We start from the raw sequence: 15,203 nt of genomic DNA, 5'->3' as shown, positions 1-15,203 counted from the left end.
GGTGAACAAACATGTTCTCCTGTACCACCTTTTGCATCAACACTCTGATGCTCGTCATGCTAGCAGTTGGTGAAAACGTTTCATCATAGTTCATACCTTTCTTTTGACTGAATCCTTTAGCAACATATCTAGCCTTATATTTGTCTGATCCATCACTATTCTTTTTGATTGCATAAACCCATTTACCCCCCACTACAGTTTTACCCTCAGGTAAATTGGTCAGGGAAAAAGTAACATTGTCGTTTAATGATTGGATTTCCTCATCCATTGCTGTAACCCATTCTTTTGCATTCACAGATGTTACAGCTTCTTTGTAGGTTTGAGGTACTCCACTTATCAGTCTATAACAATAATCAATGTTAGCTATTTGTTCTTCATCATCAATGCCACATACATAGTCATCTAAATAACCTGGTTTCTTTCTTTCTCTGACAGGGTATCGCCTCTCAGGTTCTTCATGTCTTGTTGTGTGACTGGTACTCGCCATTGGTTCTTCTTCTGTGCTCAATTTCTGGTCAGAAACATTTACTGGATCAGCCTCTGAAGTTTTGGTTGCTCTGGGACTAATTCTAATCATATCATCATCATCCAAATTTACACCCGTCTCATTTTTCTCTCTGGATACAAATTTCACAAGCCTATGTTTCTGGATTTTCCTGCTGTTTGGAAAATAGACCATATAGGCTGGACTATTCTTGTCATACCCTATAAAAATGCCTTTTTCACACCTTGAATCCAGCTTCCCTTTCTCTCGTTTGTAAGTGTAACAAACACATCCAAACTTGTGCATCCTAGAAATGTTAGGCTGTCTTAGGACGTCAACATGAAATAAGGCGTTTGGTTTGTGCGATTATTAAAACATCTATTTCGCACTACAGCAGCTGTCTGAACTGCATACGGCCATAACATTTTTGGCATCTCACCATCAATTAACATACATCTAGCCATGTCAAACAAAGTTCTCCAATTTCGTTCTGCCGTACCAATTTGATGTGGAGAATATGGTGCTGAGGTCTCATGTCTAATACCATTTCTACTCAGTAATGCCTGATACTCTTTTCCTGTGAATTCTGAATTCTGTACCATTGTCTGACCTCATACATTTAATCTTTCCATGTGGAGCCATATCAGCAATAAGCTTTTCAGTAGCTTGTACTGTGTCACTCTTGTTTTTCAAAAAGTATACAAAGACTGCACTGGAATAATCATCTGTGAAGGATAGTGCATATCTGTGACCATCTTTGGACATTGGGTCTATAGGTCCTGCTAAATCTGTGTGGTCCATTTCTAGCGGTTCTTTAGCTCTTGCATCTAGCTCCTTGTTCCTAGTTTGAACAAATTTTCCTTTTGTGCAGACTTCACAATATGGCTTCGGTTCACCTCTCCCTTTAATTTCCATGCCTTGAACAACATTTTCTAGCTTCAGTACATCTCTGTAATTGCAGTGTCCAAGAATCTCATGCCAACTTTGTAAGTCATAACATTTTTTACACTGATCACCACATTCGTTGTCCATCGTTTGTAAGTGTAACCGGGTGGTTTTATTGGAAGACGTAGTTTACATCTAGTGGTTGTAAATTCCCACCGTGGTTTGGGTCTTTGAACACATCTCGGCCCCGTTCCCCACCGTCACTTCCGTTCACAGCCTTGTCGGGCTCATTAAGCGTATATAGGCACCGGGTGTGCACGCCAATCTGTGTGTGTTTGTTTGGTCCGTTGGTTGAGTTGGCTCTCAGGGCAGATGAGCGCTGGCGCCGTGCTCATCGGGTTGCTGTGAGTGTTCGGATCGTGGACATTTAATACTGGTAGGATAAATGGATTTTTATGTCACTACTCTACCTGTCTATTATTGTCAGCGGATGCGTCATTGTTTTCTTTTGGTATTGCAGATTGCTGCTGTTGCCTATTGTGCTCCCACAAACTATTCAGAACCACAAACCGTGTAGAACCAGAACAGCATAGCTCCTTATTTTTATTAGTGTACTGGGCACAACCTTAGGACGGGGTTGGGGCAACGCGGGATTTGTTTTTCTTTTTTTCCTAACATTATTTTGTGTTATTTTGTGTTTCTACTAATCTGGTTTGTATTCGTTTGGTTCCAATTGCTTCTAGTCTTGTCCGGGGTTTTAGAGCCTATTGCGTTTTAAATTAGAATAATAAAGTCTATTTTTAATATTGTAAAAGAATGTATAAATAAAACCTATTTTGTATACTATTTCTGTTTCCTCATTCTCAGCCAGACCTACCTGGGTATCATTAATTGGGAAACTCTAGACTACTTGATATTTCAGTAGTTTACCAGTTGGCTCTAGGGCCACGTCCTCAGTCATAATCCGGGTTCTTTCCCCCGTGTTACATAAGTAATACAATTTGTTACATACGTGAATGGGGAACTTGGTATTGCCTCTGAGAAGTACGTTCTTTCCTTCTTTGAAGGTCACCGTTGCTCCTCTGGATGTTACAGCTTTCACTGAGAAGATGTCTTGCGGATATGAACTGATGTATAATGCATTCCTCAGCACTGTTTTAAGACGTCGACCTCTACTGTCGATCAAACACACTTCCGCGTCTCCTCGTTGCTTAGCAACCCCAAGACACCTGGATCCATCAGCCAATTCCATGCAGTGCGTCTCGGCCTGGAAACTCCCATCAAGCTTCCAAAACTTCCTGATGTCGGTGATTATGTGCGACGTCGCCCCAGCGTCCACCATCAGACATCTCCTCTTGATGTCGTCCACTTGCGTGTCAGCGTCGCTCACCCGGAAAGCAAACTCTTTATCGCCGCCCGTTTCTTCGGCTACTTTCCGTGCGTTGTCTCGTTTTCTCCATCTGCAGGTTGCGTTGCTGTGACTGTTATTCTTACAGTAACTGCACCACTGCTTCCGCTGACAGGTTCTGCTTATGTGGCCTTTACTCCCACATTTAAAACACACAATCTCAGAACTTCCTGCTCCAGGATCATTTGCACCTCTTGGTGCGCATTTCGTGCCAAAATGTTACGGTGGCCGACAGGTGCAAATGCGCAGCAAAAGAGAAAACATGCAAACAAAAAAGAAGACACCCCCGAATGAAATGCAGCAAACAAAAAGAGAGACGCAAACACCCCCGAATGAAATGCAGCAAACAAAAAGAGAGACACAAACACCCCCGAATGAAATGCAGCAAACAAAAAGTGTTGAAAACGGAAGTGCTCCAGACCACTAGGGGGAGTCAAAGAAAATAGTATTCATTTCTATGGGACCAGATGCAAGATTCAGAGAAAGAAATTTGAAAGAAAGTAAAGGTATCTCTCTGAATCTTGCATCTGGAAAGTGTGATTATTGTGAGAAGTCTGAAACAATAGAGCATGTTATTTTAGAGTGTTGTAAGTATGAAGAAGAGAGAAGATGCATGCTGAGAGAGTGTGTAGGTATTAAAGAAAGGTTTAATTTAATAGAATTTTTGAGGAGAGATTTCGGGAGTAGACATATTCAAATAATTATTTGGTATCTTAAAAAAACAAAGCTATTTCATAGGATATGAGTAGAGCAAGTTGGGTGTGAATGTGTAAAGAATATCAAAGAGGGGTATATAAAGTTATAAGCAAGTTGGATAATATAAGCAGGTGTGTATGTGTGGGGGTATGTTTAATCAGGAGTTAATGGAGGGAAAAGGTAGAAAGTGAAAGTTTATAGACCATCTCGAACCACACTCCATACTGGTAAGTGGCGGTAATGCTACTGTAAGTTTGTTGCCAACCGCCAATAAATACCAAGAAGAAGAAGAAGAAGAATCTTGCATCTGGTCCCATAGAAATGAATACTATTTTCTTTGACTCCCCCTAGTGGTCTGGAGCACTTCCGTTTTCAACACACTTTGTTTGCTGCATTTCATTCAGGGGTGTTTGCGTCTCTCTTTTTGTTTGCTGCATTTCATTCGGGGGTGTCTTCTTTTTTGTTTGCATGTTTTCTCTTTTGCTGCGCATTTGCACCTGTCGGCCACCGTAAAATGTGCCTTAGCTTTCATCACATTGTCCTCAGATACTGTGGCACGCATATTTTCAATGTCTTCAAAACTTCTGAGTTTAGTCTTAAACTCTGCAAAAGTCAACTTATCACCATCTTCACTTTGAGTGATATAAATAGCAAATGGCTTAAATGTCCCTGGAAGTCCTTTCAGGATCATGGCGATCAGAAGTCCATCGCTCAGCTCCTCACCTGCACTCCTCAACGCGGTGATCGCGGTCTCAGCTCTGATGATGTACTCGGTAACTGTCTCACAGGGTGATTTCTGCAGTGAAGTCAGCTCGGTATACAGGTTAATCACTCGGGGCTGTCCTTTGCCGGCGTAATGGGCCCGCAGGATTCCAAGCGCCGCACGTCCGTCGTCTGCCGCGTCATGCATGACAAGTGATAGACTCTTGTCATCCAAAAACTGAATGAGCTCTGCATAAGCCTCAGCGTTTTTCTTTTCGTCTTCCTCTTCATCGTCTTCATCGGTGGGGCTTTTCAAAATTGTCTCTTTCAGCCCTTGCAATCGTAGATGTCCTAAAAACTTTGTCTCCCATAGTTTGTAATTTTTCTCGTCTCCATCAAAGAGAAGTCTTGACCAGCGGCTGTGCGGCAAGTCTTTTTCTCTTCTGTTCATTTTCCTTGTTCACTGTCTGTCGGGACATTTACCCGTTTCTTCATTGACTCTGGGCCCATAACCTGTTAGCAGAGTCACTCTTCGGCACAGCGTTCAACGTGACAGCATGAGACTCACACGGGTTGTGGCTTTTGTGTTGAACCCTCTTTGCATGAAGGACACACCCTTTATTGTACAGGAGTGTTTTAAATTAGACAGGTCACGTGATGTGACACACAATAATCCAATAATGATAAAAACAACAACAAATGAGAGCACAAAAACATTCATACTGTCAACAATGTCCTGTGTTTAAACATGTAACAGAGACACGAACTTTTAGCTCTTAACATATTTTTAAAATGGATGGCATTATCAAAAACGACAAATGCTTACCTTACTTCTCTATGACTCCAGCTCACTTCGCATTTCGAAAAAATGTCCCGCCGAATTTGAACGCCTTTGGACTGAGGTCTTGGAAAAAATGGTATTCATCCGCGACTTTGCTTTCGACGTCCTTAATCTGGTCAGGTGGTGTTCCTCTTCTTTATTTAATATGCAATTCTAACTGGGATGGAGAACTTTATAAAGTTTGACTAAATCTTACATCATATTTAGTCCCTTATCAGATAAAGAGCGAATTTCCGGCACTATTTGTATCTCGCATTAATACTGCCAGTGGTGATCAGTTTTTATAAGATCCGGTTACCATTTTAAAACTCAGATTGTCAAGTTATGTTCACACATTTAAATTTATGTTTCACTGAACTGACTCACATCCTCGAGTTGAAATGCCAATAACTCAGGAAATTAAGTTGAAATTACATAACTCATTATGTTAATTGGAAGTAACTTATAGAAAAATGTTAATCGAGGGCATGACTTTTAACAGTGTACAGTCTAGTAGTACAATTTCACACTGATTTTGAGTTAATGGGGCACACGATTTGGAAACTATTGAAGAAAACATTATTTAATATTCAAATTTTTAAAATATTGAATATTACTTAAAATTTTAATAGAAGATAGTGTGCCTCGTGTAATAGCATGAATGATCACTTTTTTGTATCAGTTGGTCACAAGGCAAGGCATTTATTTACAGCAGTATTTGGTTCGGAAATTGACGGTCTCCGAACCTCCGAGAGCTTGAGGAGGGAGCGGTAGAGAACAGCTGGCCGGAATTAGCGTTCATAAATTGGATCAACCTTGAGCTAAACGCCCCTTACTCCGCGGAGCGCGAAAATTCAATATCCAACTTGAAAACAACTTCAATGCGGTCGGTAGCACAATGAAAACGGGAATAAAGTTTGTTTTGATCTGTGGACTCAAAAACTGGCACCGAGCGACTGCGCGATATCTAAAATTCACACGCAGTGACGTCAGTTCCAAAGCTCTATAACCTGATGTAAAAATTGTCAAGGCTTTTATTTTGACATTTTTATTAAGATTAATTTAAAATTGCCACACTAACCCTGTGTGTAACAATGGTTGGTTAAAATCAGTTATAAAATGCAGAAAACACAAGCAATTCTAAAGGCAGGCTCATTCCTCCTCTGTAGTAACTGACAGTTCTGCCATCTTGTAGTTCTAACCTGTATGTTCTGCCATAGTTCCATAGTTAGAACTACAGTGATGCGTTTTTGTAGTACTAATCAGCTGCTCTGCTCTGCTCTTTGTTCTGCTGCTCTGGTAATGAAGCCTGTCTCTCAGCTGTGAGTGTGTCTCACTCACAGCTGACAGAATTCTATTTCTTTGAGCCAGCCAGTTTGACTGAAAAAAGCAGTCCGCAAAAACTCCTTCCCGGTTGGGTACTGTGCTACGTATTCGAAAACCGTTTGAAGCGTCTGAGAGAGCTATTTGTCATCTCCAATAGTACCACGATTCATATCTCTAGCTCACTCAGTAATAACAGTGATGAGAGAAAGATGGTGTGCGCTGAGCTCAGAAATTTTTCAGAAATACATGGAAGTCAATCTGTGATTATCCTCAGAGGGATATAGAGGCTTTTATCTTGAAATTTTCAGTAAGCTTCATATAGAATTGTTGTTTGGGTTAAATTAGTTATTTACTGGCAAACAGCCAGTTGTTCTAAATGGCAGCTCAGTCCTCTGTTTTAACTCAGTGTTAGCTAGAACTACAGATATGGCGTATTTGTAGTCCTATCCATTAGCATTAGCCTTTGACCCTTTCCCTTACCTGAAAGAACAAGATAAAGCAGGCTAATATTATTGCATCGCCTATGTCGGTGCACTAACCTGACAGGAATTTGTGGCTTTTATTTTGAAATTTTCAGTAAGCTTCATTTAAAATGGCCACACTAATCCCATGTGTAACAATGGTTGTGTAAAATCAATTATATAATGCCCAAAAGAGCAATTAACTGATCTAAAAATTGTCAAGGCTTTTATTTTGAAATTTTAATTAAGCTTAATTATAAATTGCCACACTAAACCCATGTGTAACAATGGTTGGGTAAAATCAGTTATAAAAAGCCCAAAACACAAGTAATTCTAAAGGCCAGCTCAGTCCTCCTCAGTAGTAACTGACAGTTCCACCATGTTGTAGTGCTTACATTCAGCTCTGACCTCTTTTGTAGGCACTGAGTGTCCTCCATGTTGTAGTCCTAACCTTGAGTCATTGTAGTTCTAAAGAGCGGCTCAGCTGTCATGTGTGTGTGAGACAGAAAGGTGGAGAAAGAATTCTATCTTTGTGAGATACCCAGTCAGTTTATATGATAAAAGCAGTCTGAACAACTCCTTCCCATTCAGGAACCGAGAGATGTATTCAAAATCCGTTTGAAATGTATTAGAGGGCTATTTGTCGTCTCCGATAGTACCGCGATTCATATCTGTAGCCAGTGATGGCATAGTTACTTTGAAAAAGTAACTTTAATCGGATCACTGATTACTCCTTGAAAAAGTAACTCAGTTAGATTACTGACTACTTGATTTGGAAAGTAACTAAGTTACATTAAAAGTAACTTTTTTAGTTACTTTCAGCAGCTGCTAACAACAACACTGTGAAAATTACATTGATCTTTGCCAATACTTAATTGGAAGCTATTTTATATATAACATTAACAATGTGTCTCCACTAATAAGGTTGAACTGAAGGGGAGATTTTTTAATGGTTACAGTACAAAAAAACGTTAGTAGTTTGTGCATGTTTCTGTATGGTCCACTATTGTCTGGAAAACTCTAAGAAGGATTTTAAATCTGCCCCCCCCCCCCCCCCCCCCCCAGCCTCTAGGCTGCATTAAGGCCCTGCGTTTGGTGTCAGAGCGCAGAGCTCCTCCTGCGGCTCCACAATTCAGATGGCTGCTGCACAGATTTGTGACACTTATCTTAATATTAATAATTATAATGGCCTTTAGTTGCACAACTTTACGGACTCGTTCATTCGTGGCTATTTTCACATTTATTGCGCTGTTCATATTAGTCTCGATGTTTCCAATGTTCTGGATAGCTGGACGTAATTGACAGGTATTAACTTGACATTAACACAGACACAGCGGGACGGATCATCCGGGAAATGGACAGGGAGAGCCCAAGTAAAACTAATTGGAGGTTGGACACATTCTGGGGTTTATGTCTGCTTATTTTCAAGCCCAAATGAGCAACTTCACGTTCAAAAACGAGCCCAAAAAGAGCAAGCAGCGACTCATTAAATTTGCTAGCGACTTTAAAAAAAAGAAAAGCCCACAACCGCTTATAATAATCGGACTTGGCGACAGAAACTCAAAATAATTCCTGGTTTTTTTTACCAACAAAATGCGCATCTCCCGCTTCCCTCCATTGTTTACGTTTCTGTCGCTGCTGATACTGTCGCATAAAAACGGCGATCACTCGACAAGACGCGAAGAGGAAATAAAATTAGATTCCAAAAGAAAATAGTAACGCACAGTAACGCAAAAATGATTTTGATAAGTAACTTATAGAAAAATCTATACTGGATATGAAATAGCAACGCGTTAGATTACTCGTTACTGAAAAAAGTGGTCCGACATCAGTAACGCGTTACTGACATCACTGGTTATGAATGTTACCTGTGATCTGTTTAGCCATATGTCTTTCTGTGAGAATGTTTATGTACAGAAGAAAAAACAAAAACAAATACATCGTATATTGTTTATATAGTAAAATTACTGGGAGTTACCATGAGAATGAAGTGTGTAGAATAACTTTCAGAAATCAAAATAAGGGACCCCCACCACGGCGCCTCGTCCTACTCTCGTGGGGTGGGACGTCCGCTGCAGTGATATACGTTATTTTATGGCAGTGTTTTTTGTCCAAGTGATCCATAGAGCAATCGTTCATGCATAGAGGTCAGTTAGAATACCCCCAAATTGTGCTCCAATTAGGGTAGCATACCTTAAACACGTTTAATTAAGCAAGTGTAATAAGTATTTGGTAAACTTCTCAAGTACTGAGTAATTGATCATAACACCTGATTTAATATTCAAAATGTGTCCTCAGACTGCTAAAAGTGTACAAGTTATGTGAACATTCTGGTATTGTAAAGAGTATTACCAAAATATTTATACAAATATTCATGCAAAGAATATAGGCCTATTCATGCACCGCAAGCCTCTGGAGGATCCTCCACCTTGAGGCTTCAGAGGCACCAGCAGCTTCAAATAACTGTTTGCTGCTTTGTAAGGACATTTTAATAGCTGCTCTCTTAATCCGATGAATTTGTCTAACAGAAACCTTCCTCATTATGTCTTTATCTGTACAAACCCATAAACCCATCTTTGTTCTGAATCAGTCACAAATCTCTTCGCAGTACAATAATGCTTCAGTTTTTGTTAAATATCTAATGTTTTTATACCTTGTCATACGGCACTACACTCTGATGATTTTCCAGCAGAGATCCTTTCTCTTTCCCATCTTGCTTGAAACCTGTGGCCTGCTTAATAACGTGGGACATCCTTCTTAAGTAGATTTCCTTTAATTGAGCTCATCAGACAAACTAATCAACCAGCTCTCTGAAATTAATTATAGTGATTCAAAGAACCCTGTCACACAATACCATCTATAAATTTAATAGCACAACAAAAATTTTTTTATCTTTATGACAAATCCAATTTGCATAATAATTTGGAACACAGTGTAAATGCAGTGTAGATTTTTATCCACACATGGTGCCTGTGATTGTGGCCAAATACTTAAATTTTGGACTCATCTGTCCAGAGAATGGACTTCCAAGTGCTTTCTGGCAAAGTTTAAATGGGCAACTTTGTTCTTTCTTGAGAGCAGAGGCTTCCTTCTAGCAACTCTCCCATGAATACCATGTTTATTGATATTTCACCTGATTGTAGACACATGTATATTTATCCCAGAGGTCTGCAGCTCTCTGGAGGTGATGTGTGGGTTGATCTTTACCTGCATTATTGTTTTTCTGATGCTTCTTTCTGTAAGTTTTGACAGCCGTCCACTTCTTGGCAGAGTTGTGGTGACTCCTAGTGCCCTCCATTTGTAAATGATTTCTCTTACAGTGGATGGACGAAGCTGGACTCTTTTAGAGATGGTCTTGTAGCTTTCCCCAGACTGATGGGCAGTCATCACCTTCTTCCTGATGTCCTCAGGTGTCTCCTTTCCTCTCGTCATTGTTGATCTGTTCTTTACGCCTTGACCCAACAGTGGTTTGGTTAGTTTCCTCTCCCTTGCGCCTCAAAACTTTTCCCAATTATGTCTCATTTGATTGGTCTGCTTAGTTGATTACTTGAGCAATCACATGTGTTACACCTGAGTCTTTTACCTAATTGACCCTACCAGTGCAGCTGTGGTTCAATTACTTTTGCAGATGCTCTAATTCCATGTTTCATGTAGTCTGCTTGCAACTCACACATTTCCCTCAAAACAAGTACGGTAAATGGAATCGATGAACATAAACCTGACATTTCATATACAAAAACTGGTAATGAGAAAATAAGAAAATTGTGGCTAAAAAAAAAAGAAAAATCTAAACTACTCAACCAGTTCACAAGCTTCCAAGCAGCATATACTGTATATATTTATATTTGATCTTCTTTCACTACTTGGAGAGATGGCCACAGTGTCACTTGACAGTATGCTTTATTGGGTTGCTAATCCCTTCACAATTTACATAACATCCTGCCTCAGTTGTCATCACTGTAATCCAGCCTTTAGTTTAATATATACAGTATTAATGACAATGTCTCAAAATATCAGTTAAGGTCAGAAGAAATTCTAGAAGATTCAGGACCTACTAGGTGCACGATAATTTAATGTCTTCTGAGTTTACAGCTAGCAACTAGATCATTTCTGACTCACCCTGTTGGTGCTAAAATAGCTTTTTCTGTCAATAACTATGTTGTCTTTGTTTATAGGTTCAACTCAAGGAAGTCCGCAGGAATATGCTGATCCATTGTGTTTTGGGTACTGAGTGTTTCATGAGTTAATAAAAACAAACAAAAAAATAAATATAAATTTAAAAGACTTGGAAAGTCTTGTGATATTCACAAATATTACAAAGAAAAGCAAGCAAAAGGAAATGAATCATGACTAAAGACTTTCACAGAGTGGTGTGTTCCCGGTAACCTCTGACCAACAGATTTTTTTTACAATGTAAATCTCAACGCATACACAACATTTCTGTATGAAAAAGTAACAAGAATGCTACATCTCTGAGTACAACGGCAACGACTCACACGCTGAAGCTGCACTTCTTAAACCTGACCAGCAGGAGGCAACAACTTCCCCCACAACAAGTCAGCTCAGGAGAGTTGGCTGCTGTTTCTGCTCCTACATATTTTTGATCCGATAATACTTATTTCAAAAATATTCTAAATTGAATTAAACAAAAAATATTATGGAAAAAAAATAGTCCTACACACAGTTAGCAAAGAAAAACACAGAATGCTTGTTTAAAACTGACTACAGCAAAAAATGCTTGGTGTTTTCTTGTCTTCTGGTGGTTTGATGGGTTTTTCCTGGTTTATGTCCACTGGAGGAGCACTGAGAAAAGCAGAGATGCAGCAAAAAGACAAAGAGACATGGAGATGGCAGATGCTCCTCCACAGTCCTTGGCATCCTCCTGGTGAACCAATCACACATTTTGACATTTTGTTAAAAATAATATTTGCTAAAACATGCCCAGATTTTGCCTATGTAGTTGCTCAGCACTTAAAAATATAAACCTGCAACATTAACATGTTCACTCTCAGCACTGACCTTTGGGTGGTAGGAGTGGCAGGACTCTGGACGCCTTCGCACCTTCTGAGATTTCATCCTGTTGCACTTCACAGTTGCGTTATGTTTCCAGATATTAAGAAAAGCTTTCCATACACAGAGGGCAGGTGCTGAGCAGATCTCAAGGTACAGCAGCTACTGACGAGACGATATCAGAGATCTCGCTCTTATTTTTTATTCTTTTTCCAAGACCAGAACAGAACCTATGTATGCATTTAGTTGGGAGCCGTTTTGTTGAACAGTAGAAGGATATATTTAATTTCCTTTGGCTGCAGCAGGATGGGTCCAAACTGACGGGAGCAGTCACAGGTGGCTTGTGTCACAACCAGAACCAAGTTACTGTCAGGAACCTGCTGCACCACAAACATCCTGAAACACAAACGATGATGCCAAGTGAATTTAAAGCGACAGAGACCCACTGTCAAGGCCTTAAATTACAAAGTCAAATTTCCTTTTAAATCCTATTTGATATACAGTATATATCATTCTTATATAAACTGAAGGCACTATAGTAACTTGATTATGCTACACTGTTGAAAATGGACCAATTAATATAACTGTGTGTGTAGCACTTTAAGAGCTCAGGAAGCCGCCTGAGTAATGTTTGCTGTGATTGGTTCTGAGCAATGTTAAGCTGATAATGAGAGCACATGTTCAGTGGTAGACAAGCAGAAAGTTGAAGAAGTTGGAGATCGTTCAGAGCTGTTGTACAAAAGACTGAGAGCATGTAAATGAATGAAAGTAAGTCTTGTTAGTGTTCGATCAGCATTTGTATACCTGTGCAGTTTAAATATGTATGGCAATGTAAAGAGTTAAGTTTGTGATAATGTGCTTTGTGGTTGGTTTGTTTGTGGTCTCTTGCTGCCATCTGGTGGACAAATGGGAAATAACCGTTTATAGCGAGCGAAAAATAATGGCTTTTTTGTTGTCTTCTGTATTTCTTGTAGAGCCACTCTCAGCTCGGTTAAAAAACCAAGACCGGAAAACTCTCCTCATTCTTTACCGGATGCTCGTGGTAGCTGTACTATTTAAGGAACTAACTCACAAAATAAAGGGAGCACAACATATACAATAGCACGATGTGTCTGGAAAATAGATACTGCTCCTTAAAAGCTGCTTCTTTTATTAGTATCATCTATATGCCACAAGCCTTAATCTCCTTATTTTTTATGTTGACAAAGATTAATAGGAGGTTAAAATTAATATCTGGATCATATATTGAATAAAGGTCTATTTTATTGCTTTTAAGGAGTTCTTTTTTTGTATTTGAATGAAGTTATATCAGATTTCTTAAAAGGTTGAACAGTAATTGAATGCAAACTTCAGAAATTCAAAATTGGTGATGTTGATAAGGGAACAAAATGATGAGGCGTTTTAGTTTTAAGCATATCTCTTTTTTAACAAAGTGATTTTGATTATGAGTTTTGTTATGGTTTAATAAACCATAGAAGAGTTAAACATAATCTTATTGAAAATATGTCACTTAGAATTTTTTGAATGGAGATGAGTAAAAAAACAAAAGCTGATTATTGTCCCACGATGCAGCCTCGCTGAAGCCCGGACTAAGTTAATACCTAGCCATAATAATAACTCATAATTCAGTGACTTTCCCTTCAAAACTGTGTTGACAGACAACAATACATTAAACATCTGCACAAGCAAGGTTTATCAATAAAAGCATTAGCTCCTTTCTAAAAGCAGTTCTGCAATAACTCGCAAAGTTGAACTGCCTCTAAGCTCTTTATGACCAGTCATAAATCAATTGAAGATGGCGATATGCTGCAGAGCTGGCAGTTTTAACAAAATAAATCCTGAATTTTAAAATACCACAATTCCACAACAACACCTGCTATCAATGCAGGTGTTGTGCTGCATCAGCAGCATGCATGCATAATATCTGAAGGCTCTCATACCATAACTCCATATTACGCTCTACGATAATTTGTGTCTTCATTGTAGGTTTGTTCTGGATTCTTGGAGCCATTTTGCTCAGCCACACCCTGCCGGGAAGCTCCACCACTGTTGTTCACTGAAGTTCCAAATATTTAGAAATGGTTTTCCAAACTTATAGATGTCAGTTATTTTGTTTTTCATTTATTCTTAAATGTCACTAGACTTTAAGAAAAGTCTAGTGACTTATGTCTTACTTCCTCAGGAAGTCTTACTTCCTGAGGAAGTAAGATATGTTACTTCCTGAGGTCTTTCAGCCTACTTCAGATGGGATCTATTTAAATAATTATTGATTGTAGAAGTAACCATGTGCATGGCTAATAAGACTGATTCCAAGAAATTGGAAATCATAGTTCATTTTTGATTTAACAAAGGGGCATTTACTTGGACATCTCTCTCCCCAGTACATGGAACCATTGTTTGAAAACTGCAATTTATTTAAACCTAAGGTATATCTGATATTAAAATTTGCTTAAAGATGTTAGCACAGTTTGGTCCCTTATAAAGATGATCTGAATAAAGAAATAGGCCATAAAAACAGGAAGTTATTGGAAAGTTTTAGATTTGTGTGTGTGTTTTTGTTTGTAACACCTTGTGGGGACCATTTTTCTGACACATTCTACGTTGTGGGGACCTACTGCTCCTAGTGGGGACGAGGCTTCGGTCCCCACAAGGGGAAACGCCGTTTTTGGGTCAGGGGTTAGATTTAGGACTAAGGTGTGAATTGAGTTTTGGTTGGGGTTAGGATAAGGGTAAGGTTTAGGCTATAGAGATGAATGGAAGTCAATGGAAAGTCCCCACAAAGATAGCTACGCAAACACATGTGTGTGTGTGTGTGTGGGTGTGTGTGTGTGTGTGTGTTAACATTCATACTTCTGACAGCGTCCACACTTGATGAGACTGTTGGCCTCCCTGACCGATGAGTCATACATGAAGCCGGGGTAAGCAGTGTCACAGGGCTGCAGCGCATCCACTTTCTTTTGCTTATGAGCTGAAAATACAAAAGCACAACATGAATGAATGTTTACATTTCTGATCAGTTCAGATGAGATAAATTTAAAACAGGATTTTCTTAGTAGTTGTCCTAATACCACCACACACTCAGGCATGTTGTACTCACATGTGTGATAGCCAGCTTTGGCTGAATGCATGGAGAATGGTAGTGACCACACAGAATGAGAGGATGGTGTTGGAAGTGATGATGATGATGATGATGATGATGATGATGAAAATGAAACAGCGTGTTGCATTTGAAAATGAGAGATAAAGCTGTCATATGACGAAACGTAGAGCAAAAATAACACATCTCCAGGCATCATGATTATCACACACAGTTTCGGAATGAGTTGGGTTTCTGGACAAAAAGAACTAATGAAGCAGCACCTGTCATTAACTATGGACACTTCCTATTGAAATGATTCCAGGAGCAACAGA

At 39.3% G+C, this 15,203-nt stretch overlaps 1 protein-coding gene across 3 annotated transcripts in view; it reads right to left on the bottom strand.

The window, feature by feature from the left end:
* Positions 1-11,877: 11,877 nt before the first annotated feature.
* The window catches only part of LOC102231641 (voltage-dependent calcium channel subunit alpha-2/delta-4-like), a 54,765-nt gene continuing 51,439 nt past the window's right edge, over positions 11,878-15,203 (bottom strand). For 2 of the 3 annotated variants that reach the window (XM_023327001.1, XM_023327007.1), the window contains 3 exons: positions 14,890-14,910; positions 14,643-14,760; positions 11,878-12,188 (listed from right to left, as the gene is read on the bottom strand). In XM_023327001.1, the coding sequence (XP_023182769.1) occupies positions 12,035-12,188; positions 14,643-14,760; positions 14,890-14,910 (293 nt within the window). In that variant the 3' untranslated portion in view covers positions 11,878-12,034. The remainder of the gene's footprint in view (positions 12,189-14,642; positions 14,761-14,889; positions 14,911-15,203) is intronic. The other variant, XM_023327012.1, reaches the window with a different exon arrangement.

This window comes from Xiphophorus maculatus, chromosome 2, assembly GCF_002775205.1.
Source record: "Xiphophorus maculatus strain JP 163 A chromosome 2, X_maculatus-5.0-male, whole genome shotgun sequence".
NCBI lineage: Eukaryota > Metazoa > Chordata > Actinopteri > Cyprinodontiformes > Poeciliidae > Xiphophorus > Xiphophorus maculatus.
Note: the sequence above shows the minus strand (reverse complement) of the source record. Positions and strands in the feature narration are given on the sequence as shown.